The 24,939-nt window shown below is 40.7% G+C and overlaps 2 protein-coding genes across 2 annotated transcripts in view; one reads left to right on the top strand and one right to left on the bottom strand.

The window, feature by feature from the left end:
• Nucleotides 1–1,678, top strand: part of gpr39 (G protein-coupled receptor 39) — a 50,632-nt gene extending 48,954 nt beyond the window's left edge. Inside the window, exon 2 of the mRNA XM_031289638.2 lies at nucleotides 353–1,678. Within this exon, the coding sequence (XP_031145498.1) occupies nucleotides 353–843 (491 nt within the window). The 3' untranslated portion in view covers nucleotides 844–1,678. The remainder of the gene's footprint in view (nucleotides 1–352) is intronic.
• LOC116043153 (ly6/PLAUR domain-containing protein 1-like) lies at nucleotides 834–23,833 on the bottom strand. The gene is made up of 5 exons (XM_031289640.2): nucleotides 23,601–23,833; nucleotides 20,763–20,894; nucleotides 4,018–5,689; nucleotides 1,811–3,346; nucleotides 834–1,759 (listed from the first exon to the last, which is right to left on the bottom strand). Exons 1-3 carry the CDS (start codon nucleotides 23,647–23,649, stop codon nucleotides 5,448–5,450), a joined length of 423 nt encoding a protein of 140 aa, XP_031145500.1. The 5' UTR covers nucleotides 23,650–23,833; the 3' UTR covers nucleotides 834–1,759; nucleotides 1,811–3,346; nucleotides 4,018–5,447.
• Nucleotides 23,834–24,939: the final 1,106 nt, after the last annotated feature.

The raw sequence follows: 24,939 nt of genomic DNA on the forward strand, positions 1-24,939 counted from the left end.
ACCCAACTAGGAAAAAGTCCGGCACCTAACCCACCCTAAAATAACATCTTGAGCTGTTTTTGTTTAAGTTGAACAAATGAGTTATAATAACCTGTTAATTAGTGAGCTCTAGAGGTGCTGTAGGTGAGTAGGATTTTGTTCTCTTTGGACGAAGCCAGGCTAGCTGTTTCCCCCTGTTTCCAGTCTTTATGCTAAGCTAGGCTAAGCGTCTCCTCATATTTAGTGTACCGACATACATCAGTCTTCTCAGAAAGAAAGCAACTCTTCCTTTAATTTCATGTCTTTTTCTGTAAGAGTTCCCTTCTCTCTCCTTATCTTTTGTGTTTCTGACGTTCTTTCTGACTTTTCTCAGGTCTCATCGTGGGGTCCTTGATGGTGTGCTGGCTTCCCAACCAGATTCGTCGTCTTATGGTGGCTGCCGTGCCCAAGTCCCACTGGACTGTTACCTTCTTCCGGAGCTACGTCACTCTCCACCCTGTGGCCGACAGCTTCTTCTACCTCAGCTCCGTGCTCAACCCGTTCCTCTACAACCTCTCCTCCAGACAGTTCAGGGAGGTTTTTGTCCAGGTGCTGCGGTGCCACCTCACCATCGAACACATCAACAAGCGCACCGTGCGCAGCTCCCACCCTGCCTCTGCGCGCTCCCTCCAGCCCCTGCTGAAGTCGCTTCGTCGCAGCAGGGCCAACCGCCCCGACCCTGCAGAAGGGAAAACTCATCCCACCCTTACAACCATTCAGAGTCAAAGTGACTCTGGAGTGGCTTCAAATACTCTTAGCCTGACTGAAGAATCTCATTCAATTCTCAAAACAAAGACAGATGTACCATCGGAGAGTGAAGTATAATGTGCTGTACAATTTAATGCAACAAAGTGAACAGTAAAAACAAGTCTCAAGGGATGCTTGTGCCGTGCCATCAGAAACGAATAAAGAGACATTCCTTATACACAGTAAACACAGTACAAAGTGTTAATTCCAGAATTTCACTAACAGATCACAATCAGCTGACAATTTGGCACAATAGCAAGCTTCATGGGGGGACTCAAGTATGAAATAGTTGTCAAGTCAGAAAATGATAAACACAAAAAGCTCAAATATTCAGTTAGCATGAAGACCCTTGCCTGGGTCCAGACCTTTGATTCTGCCCACATCCCCCAGTTGACTGATTTGTCTGGCATTGTGACATGAAGTGGCGGTTTGTCGATTGAAAAACTGTCGATCCAACGAGCGCCACTGGGGTATTAACGATGACCCAATCAGCACCAGGGGTGGGACTAACGCTGTTTAAAGTGTTGTCAAGCTGTGTTTACAGACTTGTCTTACAATATCTCCCAACATCGTAGTTTGTTGTTGCTTCGCTCCATTAAAGGAAAACTTTGCCGATCCTCAACCAGCTCTATATTATACTGTATTAGTACATGCAGGTGGAAAGGTCTGCGTTGTGTTAACCAGCAGACCCCCGCCAGTGAGTAAGTGGGGAGCTGAGGGCGTGCTGGCAACACAGAGGGACACACCGTTTATCTGCACACACTGCCCACACTGCAATGACACAAAGCTGGTTGAAAATTGGCAGAATTTCACTTAATAACAACGGCAAAACCAGTATGTTGGATTGGTTTAGCATCAGTGTCGACTACTGATTGGTTAGGAAAAAATGTAATCCTGGACCGCGATAAAAAAATCGGTTAGAGTGGAGGCAATGTCAGACTGAAGAGTAACAAGTTGACAATTCTGTCTGCTATCAGGCAATGAAGACCCACAGCTTGAGTTAAAGTCAGTGGAGTTTGTGACCACTAGGGGTGCTATGGAGCACTGTTTTGGTGTGCGGGTCTTATGATGTTTGCATCTCGTGGGCAAACATCACATGACATGTATACACTCAAATACAACACATGTATATCTTGTTGACTGCAGAGGGTGAAATTGCAAATGTGCATCCAACAAGCTCCCAGGAACAGCACTGAGCTGTAAGGCGATTTTGGCTTAGTGGCCACAGTTGAAATAGCAGGTCACATGACGGGCACTGGCCCAATAATACTTTTGCCTATACACATTCATTACAAAAGCAAAGGAATGTAAAATGATAATTACAATACTCCAGAATCACTCTTTATATCATCAGAATTTGAGCCTTTAGGTTCATCACATTTCAAATATATAAGTAAATAATTTCAGGAAACCAGCAGGAAGTCATTATGCTCAATGGGCCAAAAAGTGCAGCAGCCCGAGTAAGTTAATAACACTTTTCCAGTGTATGCACCCAGTGAGCAACTTTCACTGGAATGAAGTGTGTTTTTCTATGCCTTAAATAACCAATCACATGTCCCAATGGTGTAAATGTCTCCATGTGCATGAGGTTAATATGTTAACTAACATAAAAAAATAAAGTAGTTGTATCCTGCATGTTGTTGTTGGATAGTTCATTCATTAAACACTGTAAGAGTGACAATGTGACAGCAGCTTTTCCAAATCAGATGACAAAATACGTTGTTCATCCATGCCCATGGAAGCATTTTCTGATCTGACACCCCTATCAGCAGGACAACATCATGGGTGCTTTCCAAAACTGTTTTAAATCATTGTTATAAAATAAATCTGTTTTATGGTGTGACAAGGCTAAGGTTTGGTTAGGTTTAGACACAAACAGATTTCATTTGGTAATAATCAGTGTTAAGTTCAAAAAGGTACTTAGTTAAGTTTAGGTAAACATTGTGGCTTGAATTAAATTGTCATTCATCATTATGTCATTATTCTAAATTAGAACCCCAACAGGGTGATGCAGGACCTCAACGCAAAGTGGAGGGGTCTTGAATCAGCCTGAAGGGGTTCAATTCGCATCGATGACCGGCTCGCTCCACATTATCACGCTTATTACACAGTTTATTATGCACGGTTACTCATACAGAGGTTACCAGCTGATAGCGCCTGCTTCCCGGTCAGGACAAACTTTACCGCTGATGAGTACGGCTCTCCGGCAGAAGCCAGGTCTCCCTGGTGAGTGAGCTAACCATGGAGCTAACTAAGGCTTGCCATTAGCGCTGTTAGCGATCCCCATTTCCTCCACCCTCCCTCTGCCTTTGTGATCCGCTGTTCAGCGGCATGAGCACAAATATTGATTTTAAAAAATGATTTTATTAATTTAAAAATGGTCCGCCAGAGTCTTTGAACAGAACTCCGTCCATGGCATCGGTCTGATATACTTAGCAACGGTCTGTTATATAGGAATAGCACACCGTAAAATGCCGGGATTGACAAATCAGAATCAGGTATTCAACAATGCGTGTAATAAGATAAACATACTTTAATATGAACCTGGGGGCCATCTTAGAACAATTTGGTTTTCAGTTCTCTTAAAGTGCCCATATTATGAAAGAAATCACCTTTTCTGGGATTTGGGGTGTTATGTTGTGTCTCTGGTGCTTCCACACACATACAAACTTTGAAAAAAACCATCCATGCTGTTTTCAGTGGGATACATTGTGTCCTGCCTTCAGTCTCCGGGTGAGCTGTTCAAAATCTGCACGGCTTTCTACGTCACTAGCTGAAACGAGGGTGCTAGGGGGCTAACCGTTAGCATGCTAGCTCGTTCTCAATGGCAACAACAACAATGGTTACAACACACACAAATTCACCCTAATCTACAACATAAATTGTATAGAACTACTTCCATGTCCCGGTTCTGCAGGTATTCCACACAAAGTTGGAAGTGTGCCCTCGTTTAGAAGAAGTCTCCCAGCTAATCCTGCCTTGTACAGGCCGAAGTTGGAGAAACAGCTAGCTAGCAATTGTGATCTTACCTAGCTGCTGCGCATGTGCGACTCCCAACAAAGATGTTACAGAAGTTGAGAGGTCTCACTCTGTAGCTAAAACAGAGACCTGAACACAGGGTGAAAAGAGGAGCTGCAGCAATGGGCAGTACAACACAAATATGGTGTTTTTTGAAAATTAAACCATGTAAACCTATTCTGGTACAATCTCAAATTACAATTATGAACCTGAAAACAAGCATAATATGGCCACTTTAATACCGTACATCCATTCATGACATGAAAGCTACTGTATGTGATGTCCTGCTGCTTCATGCTGTTCCACTCACTGCCAGCTGGTGGCACTAAAGCCAGAAACTTAGCAATGCGTTAGCAAAGATGGGGCAGAGGAGGACGGTTAGCTGGTATAGACATAGATGTTAGCAATGTAGGTCTGAAAAATCTCCAAATGTTAGTTAGACCTCGAGGACACACACACACACACACACACACACACACACACACACAAAACTCCACAGGGCACCTTAAATGTTCAGGGCACCTCCAAACCTCTACTGTAAAGCAACTAAATATTACATTTTGATTGACATCACCAACTTCTTAAATAGCACATCACATTAAGTCTTGTTATAATATATTTGGCTTTGAAATAATCTGTTAAGGTATGCATACGGATGCCTTACCATACGACATATTCCCCAATCGGAGGGAACTAGCATATCTTTAAGGATTACTTCAGAGCTCTTTCTAAAAAGTTGGCTGAGTCCATCAGGAGTTAGGGTAGATGTCTAGATGCCCGTCATCGTACCACACGCTCACTGCACTGCTGGTGCTCCACAACAATGCAAACTGCTCTAATTTCAGCCGTTAAAGATGCAGTGGGTATGTGGTAAGTAGTTTGAAAAAGGTTTGTGTATTTCAACGTGCTAGCTTTATGTACATTATTTGTGTGCAGACAGCAATGGTTGTTACAGTGGAGGAAAGTTTCAGGATAAAAACAGAACTTTTTATGGCCTCCACTAATAAGACGTATCTGTGAGGGGTTTAAGGGCTGTATGTGGCTTTAATATAATGACTAGCATGTTTTTCTTCATCCAATACCTTTTTATCCTGACTGCATTTTTCTTTCCAGAATCAAACAACAGTATCATTGTCATACATATCATGCATTGTCTTTTTCAGTTCGTCAATAGGCCTACAGCAAAATTGGCGATTGTTCCAGGGAACGTATTGATTTAGAATACATCATCATAAATCAGATATATATCTGTGAGAGCTTTTCCTAAGGCTCAGAAAATGAATGATGAATCTAAACTTAGTATCTTTCTTGCAATATGTCGTTTTTAACCTTGTAGTGTAAGTAAACAAAGACAGATGCGAATGAGCCACCCGCTGCCCAACAAAACAGCCAGAAGCTGTTCCATCCACGGCACTGTCCTCCACCTCACCTTACCCAGCTGCCCTTGCAGCTGCACCATGATCATATTTGTGGCACATGATGATAAAATGTCCCAATTTGACCTTTGGAGGCAAGCTGCAACAAAAAGAGAACAAAGACTGTACCACACGCATCAAAGAACATACATTTCACAGTATGTTTTCTTCTCTGTCTCAGGCAATACAGTTCCAGTTTGTGTTGTCTCCACTCTCAATACACATCTTTACTCAGCGTGTGAAGGTGTGTCAGCACAGGGTGGAGGACAGTAGGACGAGGATGTAGAGAGAAAACACAAGGAGCTGGGGCGTGGTCAGGGCAACGGCGGCTGACGGTTGGGGACGTTTCTTCTGCCGCGGTCCATTACACAGCGGTGTGTTACAGCACGTGATGCAAACAGAGTTGAGCTTGCCGGTGCAGAACTGCTGGTAACCAGAAGAAGCGATAAGACAGGCTCCTGACGAGGCGCAGGACTTGCGGTAGTGTATACCTGAAACAAAGACAGAAATGGATGCATTAGGCTTGTAATGAGAGGATTAGTTAGTGTGTGTGTGTGTTTGAGATAGAGAGATAGGAAACAAAGGCAGAAACAGTGAGATGGAGGCATGTAATTAAGGTTAAGTAAAATGTATTCTTTCATCAAGGGGAACCCAACTTAAAAGGGAAACATCTCTGTATAATTGGGCTAATGCTCCTTTTGCGATTGTAACACTTAGCTTTCCTCTGTGCCTCTACAAGATTTGCATACACTTGTCACAGTGTTGTGTATAATTAGGCCATGAATAAGGAAAAAAGACAGCCTTTCTTGCTTTTTAACTGGTCCTCTCAGTGGGTGTGACTTCTCTTCTCACTGTGTCTATATGTATCCAGAGGAACTTTATAGATAACACTTAGCCCAATGGAGCCAGTTATTTTCAGCAGTTAGTTTTAACATTGACTGTGAACCTCAGACTTCTGAATGGTGAGGTGAAGGTCACTTGAATTTCCCTTCAAAGACAGGCTGAAGCAGAACTAAATAGTCTAGCCGAAATTGGCATTGGATGGTTACACATACAAGCCAGAGAAACTAAGACATTGCAGGAAATAATGAGGTAGTATGTGTAAAGAAGCCAGGAGTCAATCAACCAGCAGCAGAACTGCTGACCTAAAATACCCAGGCGTCAGCTGCACACGTAGCAGGGTTGAGGGTTTCTTTACCATTGAGCCATCAAAACATTGGACATTTAAGTGTTTTCCTCTGCTATGTTATGTCTTGCACACAATATGTATCCACAGGTTTAAATGAAGAAAAAAAATGCATTATGCATCATATCTAGGTTGTTCGCAATTTAATAAGGAAAAATGAGTAGTGTGTCACTAGCTGGAAAAGGTGGGGAACCAAAGAATTTGTGTTGAAAACAGTCATTGCATAGTATGTCCAAAAAAGCCAATAAAAAATTATAGTATAGTATGTCGAAAAAAGTGATGAAGTCATAGTATAGTATGTCGAAATTGTCATAGTATAGTACGTTGACAAAAATGATAACAAAGTCATAGTATAGTATGTCGACAAAAGCCATTAAAAAGTCAAAGTGTAGTATGTCGAACAAAGTCATAGTATAGTATGTTGTAAAAAAAAGTCATGGTAAGATCCAGCTTGGACTGGGTATCAAACCTGGGTCCAAGTCTACAGTGACTACTGGCTGGTTGCCTGTTTGCAGCAGTGTGAACCACTGAGCCAGTGTGTGACAAAAGAGTTCAAGTTGAAAACTGTAACAGCATTAAATGTCTAAAAAAGTCAAATTATAGTATGTCGAAAACACTTGTCACATGTAATTCTCAGCAGTGCTCAACCTTACAGCAGAGGTCTAATCAGCCAGAACCTAATGTGTAGAGTTGCAATTAATGCTTTGAATTATAAAATGCCAACTTTTTTCCACAATGACGTCAGACCTTCAAAAGCAGATACAGAAGTGGTCAGGCTGGAATAATTTATCATCTGCATGCAACTGAGCTACAATGCACATACTGTGTAAGCACTAGAAAAAACACATGACAGATATATATTTGCCAAAATACAGCCACAGAGGGCAGGCCATTTTAATACCAGATGTAAACATGCAACATGAGATATCCTAAACTCTGATACTAATCCAAGTCTGTTCCACACAGAAGCAGACATCTTGGCCCAGTGGGAGCTACACCACAACACCCGGTTTATCCCACAGCAATGCTCATTCCTAACATTGTGCACTTTTTAGTAATTAGCTTTTATGTCTGAAAATACAAATGTTTGGCCTCAGGTGTTCATTATCTGGACTGAGAATGGCTCCCCGTAGTTACTGCTGGCTAGATTCATTTGCATTCGCAGTCTGTTTTCAAGTAACTTATCTTTTATATTATCCTTCATTCAGAGTTATTCAGCAACTCCCTAGCTATTCATTAATGAGCTTCTAATTTGATACCTACATGTTCATTTGTGAACCTTAAGTATAATCATCTATTGTGCACCCATCTGTGCCCACGAAGAGATCCAAAACCTCTGTTTTTCTGAATTATTTTAATATCAAAAGTTTTCCCTCTTGACACCAACCGAGCTCTCTCCTATTTACAGTAAATCTGTGCGCAAATAAAAGTCTATTTAGAGTCATTTCCAGTGACTGGATTCAATTTTTAAAGCTCCTCTGAAAAGCATCCCTCTCAGAAAAGTTGACTTATCTCCACCAGCAATAATCCCCATCACAATGAGCTTTAGTTAGGGAGCCGGGGAATTAAAGAGACCCTCAGCTGTGACCATTCCAGTTGGCAGAATATTATATATATATAATGTATTCATTCATTCATTCTGCACTATAAAGCATTGATTTACTTGAAAAGCTTGTTGGAACAAGATGTTGATTAGTGGAGGCAGACGGTAACATTTGGCAGACATTTTATTTCAAAGAAATTCAGATACTAGCACATGAACTTCCAATAACCCTTTGTAATGCATCATTCCTTTCTCCACCCGAGTACAACAGATAACAGGCATGGTAACACCAGAGGTACTGCATGCTCATTTAAATTGTGCATCTTACCATGTTTTACATACTGCAAATATCAGTGGAGGTCCCAGAAGGTGTTGAGTAATCCGATGGAAACAGTGTGAAATGTTGCAAAGCTCTGGAAGGAAATGGCCCTTCTTCTCACAAAGCCTGGAGAATAACACCTGACTCCCACTGTGTTTAACATTGAAACATTGCAAAACTCAGTGTGTGAGTTAGAAATAATTATACATGCCTTTGTTTCTTTGCATTTGGATTACTGTAATTTCGCTTTTTACTTGCCTCACTAAATCATCTGTAGATCGTTTACAATTGGTCCAGAATACTGCTGCTGACAAGGTCAGGGAGGTCATGTTCATATTACTCCTGTCCTGGCTTCTTTTTGCACCGGCTACCGGTTAAATTCAGGCTCCAGTTCAAGATTCTTGTGATCCCATACAGAGCCATAAATGGTCCAGGCACCGGCTTTATCATTAGTGATGTGCTGCACTCTTATGTTGTCAGCAGATCTTTGAGGTCCTCAGATCAGGGCTTACTGGCTGTTCCTCATTCTAAGCTGAAAACCAAAAGTGACAGAGCTTTTAAAACAATCGCTCCTAGACTGTGGAATGCTTTACCACATGTTTTAAGAGTGGCTGCAGCTGTTGAAATCTTTAAAAAGCAGCTAAAGACACGTCTTTTCAGTTAGGCGTTCATTTAGCCACATTGACTGTATTACTTTGTATTTATGCTTTTGTGTTTTACTAAGATTTATTGTGATTTATTGTGCTTTTAATGATTATTGATTTGTATTTATTTTGCATGTGAAGCACTTTGTGACTAAGTGTAACTGTCTGTGATAAGTGCTATATAAATAAACCTACTTACTTACTTTATATCTCAAATTTTAGCGGTGGCGCTAGCTCTTAAAGGATCACACGTAGGGTTGGGTATCCTACGCAACCGGTAGGAATTGGACCGGATTAGAACGCAAATTTCGGTTCCTCATTTAGGTTCCACTTAATGTGTCGAATGTGTGCACATGTACTCACTTGTGTAGTGCGTACATTTTGACAGGGTAGTGTTGTCTCAAATCATGCGCAGCCGTTATGCACTGACCGGAGATGACTTTTCTTCTCCCTGGTAAATTGTCGCCGGCTAATATTTACTGACTTGTTTTTTCTCACTATCTGGCTACAGTATAGTGGTACGTAGTGACACAGGTATAAATTACATTTCTATAGTTAGGTTTTTTTCACCATTTCAATCGCAAGCTGGCCCACCATATTCACAAGATTAAAAATACGTTGGTAGTCCCGTTCTGTGTCCTGCTTTCCACAGAAACAATTGAATCGCCTGTGATTGAGTTCCATGGCTGTGCAGGTGCTTTTAACAGCTTTCATATACTGATATTGTTGTAAATACATAATAAAAAAAATACTTTTTGCTCTGAATAAGGAAAATCTTTTTTTTTTCATTGAAAATGTAATTCAAACTTAAAAAGAAAACTTGGTAATGTCTTTCCCTGTGTTTGTTAACATACTTAACTAACACCACATGCGTAAGCTCGAAAACAAATACTATTAATACTTAACTACTTTAACCCAAACCATAATCTTTTCCTAAATCTAACCAAGTAGTTTTGTTGCCTAAACAGGTTCTGTGCTGCAGGGGCTGATGCAGGGGCACTGATCACTTGTGTTGCTGGAGATTCCTAGGATTAAGCACGAACAATTTTGTATAACTTCTTGTAAGATATCATACAAACCGTTACATGAGGAAAACGTTGAATATTATCATTGGCTGCTTCCCTAGGTATATGTAACAATATAATTTTCAGTAACTACTTTCTACTCAAGAACTCCTCCAAACGGTGTCCACTGCAGATAACAATGTACCACCAGAGTGAAATATTACTTTTTACAGCACATCCACAAATAGAGTGCAGCTGCCCAGGCAGATAAATGTGTCAAGACAGTGCAGCACTTTGAACACAATGCTAAAACTGTGAGAAGGAGGTGCTGTTATTGAACCACTTTATGGCAAAACTCCAGTGGAGCTCCTTCTGTGCTCTGATACAACAGCACAACATATTTATTTCGGTTGTTGCAGGTTTTTCTAACATCCTTATTAATGGAAAAGTTGAAGAGACAAAGTATATTACTATCTATAATCTATTAGTCTAACATCCTAATTATTCATGATGTTGTTAATGGTCTAATATTTGATTTTGGTGACCCTGACATTATAGCCTAGAAATCTAGACGCACCCTAGTGACAGCAAATGTAATTTGCAGCCAGGGTCAGTCTAGCAACTCTCCGTTGGTTTGCGAGCTGGAAAAACCACATTCTGGTCAGGCCAATCACATTGTGTATAGAGTTCGTGGGCGGGCTTAACATAAGGACAGCTGAGTTGCGACGGTTCCGCGTGGATTCCCTGCTACTTGAAAACAAAGAAGATGGCTGCTGCTGCTGGTGAACAGCGGCCTTTGGAATCGGCTTTGGCCGCGACTCTGGAAGACTTGGAGTTAAGCACTGAAGTCATTCTTAAAAAAGGAAAATGTGTTCGGAGTTTTGCCGACCGGATACAGCAAAAGTTTAATCTATCAACTTGCGTTGCTCTGGTTGGCTATGAGTGCAGAGGGAATTTGAAAGACAACCATTTATCCCGCCCCTCGGATTGAGCCCTGCCAACGGTGAGTTCCCAGACCCAACATCTTGATGTGGGTCTGGCTTGTCAGGCTACTGACATTATGCATTGCTGCGGTAGCATTGCCAGGATAAGTGTGTATTTGTCCTGAAATTCAGGACAAATACACACAAACATCACTCTGGTATATGGTGATTATATTCCATATGTATTAATTATGAGCATGGACAATAAATGCATTGACTTGCTGCATTTGTTGAGATAATATCACCAAAATGAATCTCAGTCAGCACAACAGGAAAACACTCACTTTATAACATTTGAAGCGCTTAGGGGGGATTTCATTTAATGTGCGCATGGGAATTTGAAGATTCAGCACTTCATTCTAAATTATGCTGTTAAGTTAATTTATGGGGAGAAGGGTGAGATTTCTTATCAACTTTGGAGTGCTGAGAGAACTTTAGTCTAATGAGAATCAGCATGGTCGGCTGCACAGGGAAGAGTGAGCAGTCAAATATGTCCGAGAGTCTGGGGAACCTTTGATTGTTCTTCTAAATGAGATTTTAACCAAATAAACCAAACAATCTCTGACCCTGGTTGTATGTCTGTGGTTTTGAGAGAAGGCACAGAATAGTGTCAAGACAGGCTTTTGGTTCCTAATAGTTATATAAGTTAATGCCATAAATGGCAGTAGAAAACTTCAAATTTTCAACAGTTTTTTTGTATGTTGCTATTAAAGAAAGCATTGTTTTAAACACTGACTGTGTTGCCCTTGACTCAAAGACAAAATCTGTTTCTTGGATGGAGTGGTGCATCACCTAAAGTATGTTAGACTGTCTATCAGTCTGCTCGGTGGGCTTTATTATCCATCTAAATCAAACTTGTCTAAGTAGTGAAATCAGATGGCAGTTGTTATATGAGCCAACATAAAGATGTCATCCAGATAAATGGTCAGTTGGGATAATAAAATTGATAGCAGGTATTTTTGGTGATAAAAGCCTGATTTACATCAAGAAATAGAAGTCCTGAGCGCTTGTGAATGCCTTTACTTGTAATTTCTTGTATTACCTTTATCTAACCAAGATGTTCTCTTCTAAAAGAGCTAAAGCTCTTTTTCAAGACAGTTCTAGCCAAAACTGCAGCACAATTATGTTACACCAACCCAATCAGGGGAAACAGAGGAAAACCTAAAAGGCATTGAATCATGTACGGCATTAAAATACATCTGGCTCTTTGTTCTCTCAAAGGTCAGCACTGTCAAGACAGTTTGATATTGGGCAATGGTGACAAAACTCTTTGTAAAGTTAACCCAAGTTTCACAGTCGCCTCTCCGTGTTGTCACACACACCTTAACCCCGCGGTAGCTGCCAGTAGCTCCTCACAGGACACTGATTGGTATGGACCAGGGTGGTTCCACCTGGGATAGGTGATTAAACACTCTGTTTAAAGCTATTGTGTGTAGTTTCTGTCTGTTCTAAGTAATGACAACAAAACTGTCGGCGCATCCACATGATAAAAGCCTTCCGTGATCGCGCACCCCCCTCCCCTCTCTTCCACACAGTTGCTAGTAGCCAAGGAGGACACGGAGGATCAAAAAAATATGATGGACTCTTCAGAAGAGGTAATTATCTTCACTCAAGCTTCTGCACACACTCGCCGGATGACACCATTTTCCGAACACAGCCATACTGAGAAATACAGAGAGAGTTTTGTGGAGCTGGAAGTCTTAATTAGCTTTGTATTGACTCAATTGGCAATGGCTTGAATGTAACGGATGTTCATTAATATAAAAAAGTTACGGTACTAAAGCTTTAAACCAATCACAACCGTCCTGGGTGGCTCTAAGCCCCGATAGGGGAGATAGCGAGAGTGGAGGGACATCCAGCGCGTGAGAGACTTTATCACAGCAATGTACATTCGTGAGCCAGACTACTTGAAGTCTGACAAGATGTATGTTTGTGTGATCTTGTGATCCCGCGATTCTAGCGAGATCTCATGATATTGCAAGAATCCAGCTGCCGTGCAAGGTAACCTTTATTCAAAAGACATGTCTGTAACTCCACTGGGTGCTTATACTACACTGTGCTTTGAGCTAGATGCTAACATCAGCATGCTAAAATGATCACAATGACAGTGCTAACATGCTGATGTTTAGCAGGTATAATATTTACCATTTTCACCATTGTAGTGTAGCGTGTTAGCATGCTAACATAAAATAATTAGCTTTAAAAGTAGGCTACAGCTGAGGCTGATGGAAGTGTCATTAGTTTTATTGGTATTTGGTCATGAACCAAAGTATTGAACATATAAAATGTTGGCCTGATGATGACACTAGAGGAAAATGTAAGGGATTACAAAAGTCATTACAATTCATTCTGAGAGGAACATGAATGTGTGTACCACATTTCATGGCAATCCATCCAACAGTTGAGATATTTCACTTAAAACCACAAATGTCAACCTCATGGTGGCGCTAAAGAAGACAGGAGATCCCCAGAGTCAGTAAAATTCATCCTCTACAAAACAAGAACATCCAACAACAATCAACATTTCATGGCAATCCCAAATAGTTGGTCTGGACCAAAGTGGTGGACCGACAGACCAACAGACCTGCAGACAGACATTGCCATCCCTAGAACAATGCTGCTGGCATGGCTAAAAATGCTGTCATTTTCAGAAATTGAGTTTCGATCTAAACTTTGTCTGACCTCAAGTGGTCGAAGTCCTCACGTCACTGCAGCAATGTGATGGTCAGGATACTGTGACATCACTGCTGAGTGTGGTTTTAGGTGCAACAGACAAAAAAACTTCATGAAGGAAAGCTTTTCAGCTCTGAATTAATTGCACACTTTAGTAAAGAAACCTATGATGTTTGAAAAAACCGTGAGCATACATAGCCAACACTCCTGAAACACTCATTTATATTTTTAAAGCCCTCCAAATCACACAATCAGACAAACTTCCGCAGCCATGCCCAGTCCCTCTATTTAACCAAATGAATGTAAACTACTGTGACTAACCACATTTTCATTTCCTTTTTCCCGATAAAATAAATTAAGTTTTGCGAATTGCAAAAGCTAATTTAGATAAGGCATGAAATCAGGAGGAGACAAGTACAGTCGCCGCTTGTCTCCATCCTGCTTTCTACTCAGTTGTTTCTTCGGCTGTTTAACATTTAGCAGTGTGACCCACTCAGTCGGTATCGCACTAGCTGGGACAAAGTCACCGGTTGTTATTTGATCATCTTGTCACTGTGCATCAGCCTGCTGTTACCATCTTTAAACGTCTGAAAGATGGATTCTGGGACATTCTGAGGAGTGATACTGTCTCATGCTGCCTGAGGCTATGAGCACACTTGACGACGCCAACCCAGCCGGATTTCCAGAATCACATGATTGACAGGGCTGGAACGACTGACGCCTGACTTCATCTTAGATGTCCTGATCATCTAAATACTTGATATTCTCATGAAAGCCATCAAACAATTTGGTTTTCCTTCTTGATTTCAGACAGCCCAGATGCCCCAACAACCTATTTAGAGATGAGATGCAGACGTTTCAGGTGGTGAAATCACTTCACCTTCTGTAGTTAACTATCTTAAGAGAAGAACAAAAAAATTATATAATTAGATGCTATTGATCAACTTTCATCAGCATCACCTGCAAAACATGCTGCTCTGACGCATCAACCACTATTGTTTGACTTTCAGAGAAATCCGCTGGGAATCATTACGCTTATTTGCCGTGCCCTGTGTACATTTTCACTGAGAAGACAAACCATGGCGGGGACTAAGGCACACTGCAGTGACACACAGCAATTGGGAAATATTCATCTGTATGACATTAAACATTTAAGGCAGTTTTTGGGAGCCAGCAGTTGGTACTGTCCATTATCATGAAGATATCAGTTAGCATTAGTCTTGATGCTCAAGGAGGTAGAGTTCTACTCTCGAGTTATTTGTCAACCTAACTAACTGCGATTTCATTTGCTTTCTTTTATCTTCTGAGGTAGTGCTTGTTAGGATGTTGCTGCTGTCACAGCAACATCAGAGCTAGCTCTACCTCATCATGTTGATGTAATTGGTGCTAAACAGATATTACAGATCTAAAGAAACTTCTATATTTGCTTTAAGCTACACTTATCCATATTTTTCATATGGACAATCAATCAAGTGGCGCTGTAGCCTAATGTTAAAGGTGCAGTAGGTAAGCCTTATAAAATTAACTTTCTGTCATATTTGCTGAAACTGACCCTATGTTCCAGTAGAACTACATGAAGCACGTCATTAAAAAAACAATCTGGCTCCTCTGGCTCCACCTACAGTCTGTAGTGAGATTTGCAAAAATCCACCGCTCCCTGTTCAGATGCACCAATCAGGGCCAGGGGGGGTGTCTAACTGCCTGTCAATCACTGCTCATGCACTCACATTCATTCTCCCTTGTGGGGGGAGGGGCTTAGGAGACCGTTTTGGGCTTTAGCAGAAAGGGGGGAGGGACTGAGAAGTTGTCGATGTTCAAATTTTTTGGCTAAGTCCTGGATCTTCCCAATCCTACCTACAGCACCTTTAAAGGTGTTGCTCCCACTGTCAAACCTACAGAGAATTAACCCCCAATGGGCCTTTCAGACCAAAGTCGGCAACAGCACCACTGCGCTCTTAAAAACATTAATAACTCTGCAGTCCACCTCAGTTCTATGTAGCTTTAAGGCATCTTTTGGTTCATTGTTTTTTGGCCCACAAACTCCTCTTCTAACAATGTTGTTTTCCTATTTTTAGCAAGAATGCGCTGATGAACCAACTGTGCACTACCTGCCCAGCACCAAACAGCAGACAAAGTTAGCGACTAGCTAGTTAAGAAGAACAAGACTTCAACATGACAACATTAGCAAAATTAGCAACATTAGCATTCATTAGAAGTCATACTTCTGGCCACCTGACAAATTTAAACCCAATATTCACTCTTCTTTTATCTCTGTTATGGTCTCCACCCCCTGAGAAAACATATTTTGCTGCTAAATGTTGACATGACAGACCAAATCGTAAATGCAAGACTGGAACCTCTTAGTTCAGCTGTTCGATTTCCAAGTGGTGTAATCAACGGCACGTGCAACGCAGCGCTGAGTGACAGACAAATGTAAACAGACTACAGTGTGCAGAGATGAGCTGTGATGGTATAGAACCAATCTGTCTTTGAACGAGTGTTGCCTTTTGGCCATTTACATTTGAAAATAGTACTTCTCTACTTCAACATAAAGTTCCACATCAGCTGCAGCCAACTTGGTTGTTTTCGAAAATGCCTCATCGGCGCTTCTCTTTACCAAGCTAGCTTTATGCTCGCCGTAGTGTCTCGGGCGTGAGGGTGCACGAGCCAAAAATGACATCATCAAGTATTTTGCATAAAGCACGAAGGCATTGCAAATTGTCATCATTGTTTGAAACCTTCCCCATATTAAATAAACTGTTGTGATTGGCCTGGCCAGGGCCTGGTCGCCTGGAAACTTGAAAAGGAGAGAGACTAGGCATACTGTACCAAAGCAAATAAAACATAAGCTCGCTGATTCATCTGGTTCCCAGCTAGTCGTTAACTTTGTCTGTCTGCTGTTTGGTGCTCAGCAGGTAGTGTACAGTGGGTTTATTATAGCTTTTTCCACTAAAAACAGCTGCCTGCTGAGGCTGGAAATGAGGTTGGGGAGAGCTGCAAAGCTGAAAAAGGGAATTTTTGGGCCTAAAAACCAAAACATTGGAGTAAAATATATTCTAACTCTCTGTGGTGCTGAGAGGAACTGCACTGTTATAGGGTAATAATTATCTGTGGGCTCGTCAAAACAAGTGACCCTTTTTACATTACATACTGTCATTTGATCTATTGTTGACATTGAAATATTGATTAATGCAACTTTAAAATATAGTAACTTTGTTGCACAAATAATTGATCAATTCTAACTCTAATCCCATGCTTTTCGGTGTGTGTTTGTGTGTGTTATGACATTAATTTAGTCACCAAAGTGCCTCTGAGAAAATAAAGGGTGGCCAATTTTATATCCCCTCATCACAGTACATCTTACTCCCCCTTTAAAAAAGGGCATTTAAATGAAATGTGGCCTGCTGGCGCGTGGCAATCATCTGTCCTCTACAGTGAGAGGAACAGTCCTCAGCAAGGTAACAGCAGCAGTAACTGCCCAGCTGAAAAATAGCCATCATCAGATTGCAGGTTGTTTGTGCGTCTCTCTCTTCATGGTGGTTTGACAGAGGATTTTCACCATGAAGTTCTGCCAGCCGGCCTCTTTCTTAGCTGGAGAGCTCGGTTGTAAGGGCAGTTGATTTGTATAATGCCTTCCAGATACAGGCAGTCTAATCTTTGACAGAAAATAGCCCAATCACAGGACAAGTACCCTTAGGAAGACTCAAATAGCCTCACTGATTTATATTCTTATACTTAAGCACATTGCACAGAGGTGGCAGTGCAATTGTGAATGTATCTATTGCATTTCAAATAGCGTTAAGGTTTGTTCAGTTGCATTTCTAAGCCCTCCTCTTCATGCAGCATAGCAATAATGATAACACTGGGAGATAAAGGCAGGGACGAACATGAGCATTCATGCAGAAATTTTCCTTTTAAAAGAACTGTCGACTCTGTAATGCAGTGTGCCTGCCCTTTGGATTGGGAACCACATTTCCAAAGACAGGAGCTTATTGCTTTTGGTCATCAGCACCTGTGGACAGAGAAGGAAAAATGACCCCCAATTTTTGCTGGGTGTGAAAATGAAGTAGATCTATATTTTGGAAATATTTATATTAAATATTTATTACTGAGTAAGTTGACTAATGTGCAAAAAACAAACATACTGTGAATGAATGAATGAATGTAAAAGACAAGTGCTGCAGAATTGAGTGGAACTCTGACAATCTCTTCCATTGGCTGATTTTGAAATATCTTTTCAGGTATGACCACATCTGGAGTATGTGGCTGTAGGTCCATACACATATTCAGTGTCATTTTCCTGAATACTGAACGATTTGAATGGTTCTGAAAATGAAGTAATTACTGTAAAATATGTGTACTGAGTGTTTGACCAAGAGGATTGGAGTTATGGCCTTATAAAGCATTCAAAACTACCCCTCTGCACTCCATAACCCACCACATATCACAGACAGTTGCACTGAAGCACAACATGAACCAAACCAACACAACGGGGGGATAATTAACTTCCCACAGCCAGACTGGACAGATGTTCATAGCTTCATGTGTTTAACATTGTCCTTTGCTAATGAAGGTAAAAGACACTGACGAACAAGCCAAAGCTAATAGATGGAAGTATTCTACTATCTGATCAGTGGGTTACGCTTGTATTGTAAAGACTGTATTGACTGATACTGGATTTTTGAGGCCAATAATGAAATCCATATTTATGACTTTTAAAGGTCCCATATTAAGCAAATTTTCAGGTTCATTCTTGCATTTTGGGTTTCTACTAGAACATGTTGACATGGTTTGATGTTCAAAAAACACTTTCTCATACTGTCACTACAAGTGACCCCTTTCACCCCTTACACAAAGTCATGGGATATATGTGCAGAAAAACATGATTGGTGCAGCTTTAAGTATTTTGTGGTTAAACCTTGCAGGGACCAGCCTGTAAAATAACCGCAGTGTGTTCACACCACCCCCGCTTTGTACGAATTGCACGGCGTAATGAGATGCAAAGTCAATGCAAGGACGGGAATAGACGTGAATTTGCGTTGGCCGAAATGAACAATGCGAATGGCGCGACGCGAAGGCGCAAAATTCGCGCCGTTCTCGAATCCGTGTGAGTTTAAATATTTTAACTTGAGCGATAAAACTTGCGCGAGTAACACGACGCAAAACGAATTACGCGGTCTGTGTGAACACAAGTGTACAGTTACTTAAATCCCAGAATTCACTTAGAAAAAGGACATGACTTGGGCACCTGGATAGCTCAGTTGGTAGAGCAGTTGGTCCTATGTAGAGGTTTACTCCTCGACGCAGTGGGCCTGGGTTCAACTCCAACCTGTGGCCTGTTGCTGCATGTCATTCCCCCTCTCTCCCCTTTCATGTCTTTAACTGTCCTATCAAAATAAAGGCCTAAAATGCCCAAAAAATAATCTTTAAAAAAAAAAGAAACATCACGACCTCATGTCCTCAGTGGCAGCTGCAGTCCTGGTAATGGCGACACTGTTTCTAAATTACATCAAACCCATTTTGGACATTACTGTGTCGCAATTTCTTTAGTTGCTTATTGGCCGACATATACACTGATGCCCATATATCTGCATAATGCTTTTAAAGCTGGACTCTACTATAAGATTAGCAGAATTTGAGGTTTCTGGAAAGGCCTGAACACACACAGGGACAAGGACATACAGCAGCTGCCATCGCATGCACAGCATGAGCTGATAGATTTTCTCCTCAGATGGAAATGGAATAGTTTGTATCCATGACTTGTAATTCAAATACTGACCTGCAGCTAAGACTTTCATCCTATAATGATACTTCTAGAGCACTGAAGGGCCTGTCCCTGCTGACCTGAGATCAGTTTGATTTCTGCTCACAGCAGAGAGCCTGCTGGCTTCTGAAAGCTTTTCCTTCCTTTTTTGTGCTGTTTTTGTGTTGAAGGATACTTCAAACATGCTGGCAATAAAAAACAGTTTCCTTCCAAAACATATTTTTTTGAGAAACACAATATGACAATATTTCCATTAGAGCTGCAAAGAACAATTGATTAATCGATAAGTTGTCATGAAAAAAATTTAAACAATTCCAGCTTCTTAAAAATGTGAATATTTTAATCTCTCTTATGTCTGACATTCACATCAAGTAAACATTTTTTTTTTAATATCTCCAAGTGAGGAACTTTATTTCTTCTATGCAAAACCAATCAGTCGGGATTCCTACACTCTCATCCTAAGAAGAAATTATAACAAACAATTGCAATGAGAGGGGGATGATTTCATCAATATATAACTGGCTTGCATCAAGAAACATTGATAATTAGGCTGGAGCCATGGAGTGCGGACTTAAAAGAGGACATTTCAGAAAACGATTGGAAGAAAACTTCTGACACATCACAGCAAAAAAAAAACAGCAAACTTGTTGTTGAAAATTGTATTTGCAATGAAAAATGTATTAAAACATTGTTTTAAAAAAAGTGAATATTGTTCTAGTTTCTTCTCTCCTCTGTGACAGTAAACTGAATATCTTTGTGTTGTGGCCAAAACGAGACATCTGAGGACGTCGTCTTGGGCTTTTTGGGAAACACTGATCCACATTTTTCACCATTTTCTGACATTTTAGAGACCAAACAACTAATCCAATAATCGAGAAAATAACCGACAGATTAATTGAATATGAAAACAATTGCTAGTTGCAGCCCTAATTTCCATTGATTCAGAATAAATAGACTTGTCTGAGCACTACAAAGCACAGTGCACCCAGAGGCTGTGGCTGCACAACACACAAACTAATCCTGCTCAGGAACACCTAGGTGGCATTTGGAAAGAGCAATACTCAATAGCTATCCACACACACACATACACACACACACACACACACACACACACACACACACACACACACACACACACACACACACACACACACACACACACACACACACACACACATACACACATCACTCCTATCGCTTCACTTTTAAGGTATGTTAATTAATGCCAAAAAATAAACTAACACTACTCTTCAGATTATGGTTGAAATCCCCGATCCATATCACCACCCAAATCTAATCCGCTTTTCTTGGATTGAAGCCAATCCATCCAGATTCTACTGGAGTCTGTTCTGCTCTGAGATATCCAGACACAAGAATCAGCAGAGATGGAAACACATTTATGACAGCAGAGAGGAGGAAACAAGCTTTGAACAAGAGATGTGGCTTACCATCATCCTTGACCAGAACCTCCTTCTGGCACATGTCCTGCACGTTCACCGTGCAGTTAACGATGAACTCTGGCGTGGAGCAGTCGTGTGTCATCTCCTCACACTGGTAGCACTGGATCTGCAGAGCCAGCCCTGCAAAACACACACACAGACACACACAGACACACACAGACACACAGACACACACACACACACACACACACACACACACACACACACACACACACACACACACACACACACACACACACACACACACTGTCAACTTATCCAGTAGTTCCCAAAGTGGCCCTAGGGGTCCTTGAGGGGGTTCCAGGGTTGTCCCCAGCAAAAAGGGGAATTATTTTTTCAATATAATTTCATCCATAAGTAACACAATGACAGAATGTATGTCTATTTTGGGCATGGGTTTCATCCCCTTTCTGTAATTAAACATCTAAAAGCAAACATCCTTTCAGATGGGGGAGCATGGGACGAAATCTTATGAAATGGTGGGGGCTCGTGGTCTGATTTGTGTCAGTTTAGGGCAGTGTTTCTTACAGTTATTTTTCAATTGCTAACAAGTGTTTACCTGTACTTCGGATACTTTTTTAAAACTCTTAACACAGCAACCCACCTACCTCACACAATTAGCCAAATTGTGCATTTTCTGCTCAAAACCACATTTTTAAATACCAACTCTACATTTCAAAATGCAAAAAAAAAAAAAAACGTTCTCTTCATACACTGACTCTATCAAAACACGACAAACCTGACTCAAAATCAAATCATTCGGTCAACACACTTACACGTTCCCCCCACCCAAGAGGAACAGATAGTCAATCATAGCACGACTTTCTAAATACTAACAGTTGATGACATTACAAAAACTGCATTACTTTTCATGTTTCAGTTCTAATTGCATACAATAGACAATGTGAAATCCATTGCTTTTTGTAATTCAGTTTCCTTTTACTTTGCCGTAAACCACCCTATATTTTTGGCTTGAGGGACAAATGTTTGCATTTTCGGCAACAAACTATGTAAAAGTGAATGAGTCATCTATACTTCATAGAATGTACAGTAGTAAAATGACAGAACTGCAGAAGTAAAATCTTTACTGTATTAGCAACAGGAAATTGCAGTCAGTGATCAACATATAATCCAACCTTTGTGGCTTTTGATTCAAAATTTGTATTTGTATTTGACAAATAAAATGTGAAATACACAGTCCTGTTCTAATCTAATCTAAAAGTTTGAGAACTACTGGTTTAGGGGGGCCCTGATGTAAATTATTAATTAAATCTTTCTCTTTTCATGATATCACTTTGGGCAGGTTATATGGCCTCCACCATCACATTGCTCGTTTTTTTTTTTTTCATTTACACACTCCATTTATTTCCTCTTGTATCATGAATAAAGAATTATTGAGTTTCATCTCTAAGTGAAGTTCACTTCCAGTTTGGGGAAATATTCTGACTTTGGGTTTCTTGCAGACCCGACCATCTCAAATTGATGTAACAGACATGCTCAATTATTTAGCTGCATTTGAGTTACTGGCGCTACATTTATTTTAGCAGCGTGTTGTTGCAACATTTCAGCACGTCTCGCTCTGATAGTTGATATTTGATTTTATTTATAGTGAACTTACTTCATTCAGTGTCCTTCAAAACACTAATTTATTCTGAATAGTAAACTGTTTTCCATGTACCAATAGGAATTCACCTTACGAACCAATACACTGACCCATCGTTTTGTTCTGACTACAGCATTTAAAATATTTGGGTTTTAAATGTAGCATTGCTAAATTACAGCATGCACAGTATATACAGAGCAGTCATTATTTGTGTTCCTAAGGACCAGGTCCAAGCAGCTTTCACATATTTCATATCTGATAATAGTCCACCTTTAATAAGAGGGACTTCAACGGCCATATCAAGGCTCATACAAGTGAGAACGACTGCTGTATAATGTTGTTGCAGATTTAAACATGCTGCTGGCATTGAGAAGGACAATAGGATGTGAATTTATGCAAAAAATAATCAAACTTTAGATTTTACATTTGGTCATCATCAGCGAAACTTTGCCTTCTAATGCACACTAACCCATTTAACCAGCAAGGATATACACCCAATGTATAGTTCCACTTTATAGACTTAGAAGTGGAAGTTAAAGAATAAGCAACTCATGAAGGCCTAGATGTACTTAGTTGCATTCCACTGACAATATTTACCATCTTACTTTATACATCCACTCCAACACATTCCAGAATGAAATAGGCTATTATAATTTTTACACCACCACTTAATGGAGTATTTGAACATTAGCAGCACTGGCCGAGACTAAATCAAGCCATCAGCAGACTTGACGGAGAGAGAGAAACGCGCTGCTCCTTTCTCTGATTACTGCGGAACATTACAGGAGAAGAAGAGGTGACATTCAGGGAGACATTTCACTGTTTAAAGTGCAGTCAGACTGCTTTCTACATCGTTGGTCAGCAGTTACATTAAACTTCACCTGGATCGTCCCAGACGCACATGAGCGCGTGCCACGGCGAGCTTTGAGACTACAATCTTTCATTGGTGTCAATGGTGAATGTGTGGCAACCGATACTTTTACCTAGTCAAGGTTTTCCTTCATCATAATGACGTAGAATAATATAAAATGATAAAAATCTGAAACATGCTCAACTTTAAAGAAAAGACAACCTCGGATCAGCGCGGACCTCTCCAAGCTGCGCGCGCTCCTTCTCCAAAAAAAAAAAAAAAAATAATAATAATAATAATAATAATAATAATAAATGGGTGTGGGAGTTTTGGTGTCAAAAAGTGTGCCTAAAAAGACGCTGTGTGTCCATACCTGAGCTGGAGAAAACCAGGAGCAGAGTAGAGACGGTGAAGAGCCGCATGGTCCGCTGACTGAGACCGGGAGAAGAACCATGAGAGGCGGAGGTTCGCCGGGTCTGAGGCGCAGACGCACAGCGGCGGGCAGCCTGGCATAGTGAGCCTCACACCTCCTGCGATGCTTCACCTCTCTTATCCGTCGCGCGCACACGCGCACGTGCACGACTGTATGTGTACCGCGTCATCTAAAAGTCACTGTTTTGACAGCGATGCTGCGGAAACTCCAATGTGCGTTATTGTTGTCAATGTCGATGGCAATTTCTATAGCACCTTTCATTACTAAACCCCAAGTGATTTACATTAAAAAAAAAACAGCATACACGTTTAAAACAAAGCATGAATAGACATAAGAATACAATATTATACGCTAAAACACAACAAGACAATCAACAAAAACAAGTTGTGTGGCCATACAAATTCTCGCACGCGCGCGCGCACGCACACACACACACACACACACACACACACACACACACACACACACACACACACACACAGGTTTTGAGTTTGCGTTTGAATGTGGACACAGTTGTGATGGACCTCAGGTCATCAGGCATCTTGTTCCAGAGAGCAGGACCATTATATATTATTATTATATACATTATTACTATGGGCACTATATAGTATTATGTTATTATTACTATGGGCACTTTATAGTATTATGTTGTTTTTTACTATGGGAAGTTTATATTATGTCATGTTGCATCCCATTAGATTTGCTGCTGCAACGCACTGATTTCACCATCAGGATCAATAAAGTCTCAGAAAGAGTCATAAAGAGGCTAACTGGTATTCAGTTGTGCTCCTCTGACCGACCTAAATCTGTCTTATACAGCCAAATAACTCCAGCTTTTTATTTGCTTTATTTATAGCTCATCATTTTACAGAAATTAGACCATAAACTGACAAGACAGATTCAGTGCTTTCACCTCCAAAGTCCCCAATCAGAGTTTTAGTAATGACATCACTTCATTACCATGCTTCAGCTTTATCTCCAGCCCCCAACTTTGTGTCATTTCCACTCAGTCTCTCTGACTGGACCGGCAAATCAATGGAGCAAAAGTTCTGTTACTGGGGAAATATCGATATTCATTCTGTGAACTCTACTATAAATAAAGGTATCAAAATTAGTAATGCTGTTTACGCCGAATTCTCACCCTATCTACGTCATGCAACTTAAAAACAGAAACATCAGACAATTTGTTGTGTTCTGGTTTGATGATGATGAAGACAGTTGGAGAACAGTTAGATATCAAACAGGATGTCAGCTCTACAGGATAATTCTTTTCCTTGGC

The sequence above is a fragment of the Sander lucioperca genome, chromosome 8 (genome assembly GCF_008315115.2).
Source record: "Sander lucioperca isolate FBNREF2018 chromosome 8, SLUC_FBN_1.2, whole genome shotgun sequence".
Lineage (NCBI taxonomy): Eukaryota > Metazoa > Chordata > Actinopteri > Perciformes > Percidae > Sander > Sander lucioperca.

Excerpts from the sequence above, each read along its gene's own strand:
- LOC116043153 (XM_031289640.2), bottom strand. The coding sequence starts at position 23,649 with ATGCGGCTCTTCACCGTCTCTACTCTGCTCCTGGTTTTCTCCAGCTCA. Across the intron at positions 20,895-23,600 it reads CCTGGTTTTCTCCAGCTCAG|GGCTGGCTCTGCAGATCCAG; the intron begins GTATGGACACAC and ends TGTGTTTTGCAG. Across the intron at positions 5,690-20,762 it reads GGTTCTGGTCAAGGATGATG|GTATACACTACCGCAAGTCC; the intron begins GTAAGCCACATC and ends TCTTTGTTTCAG.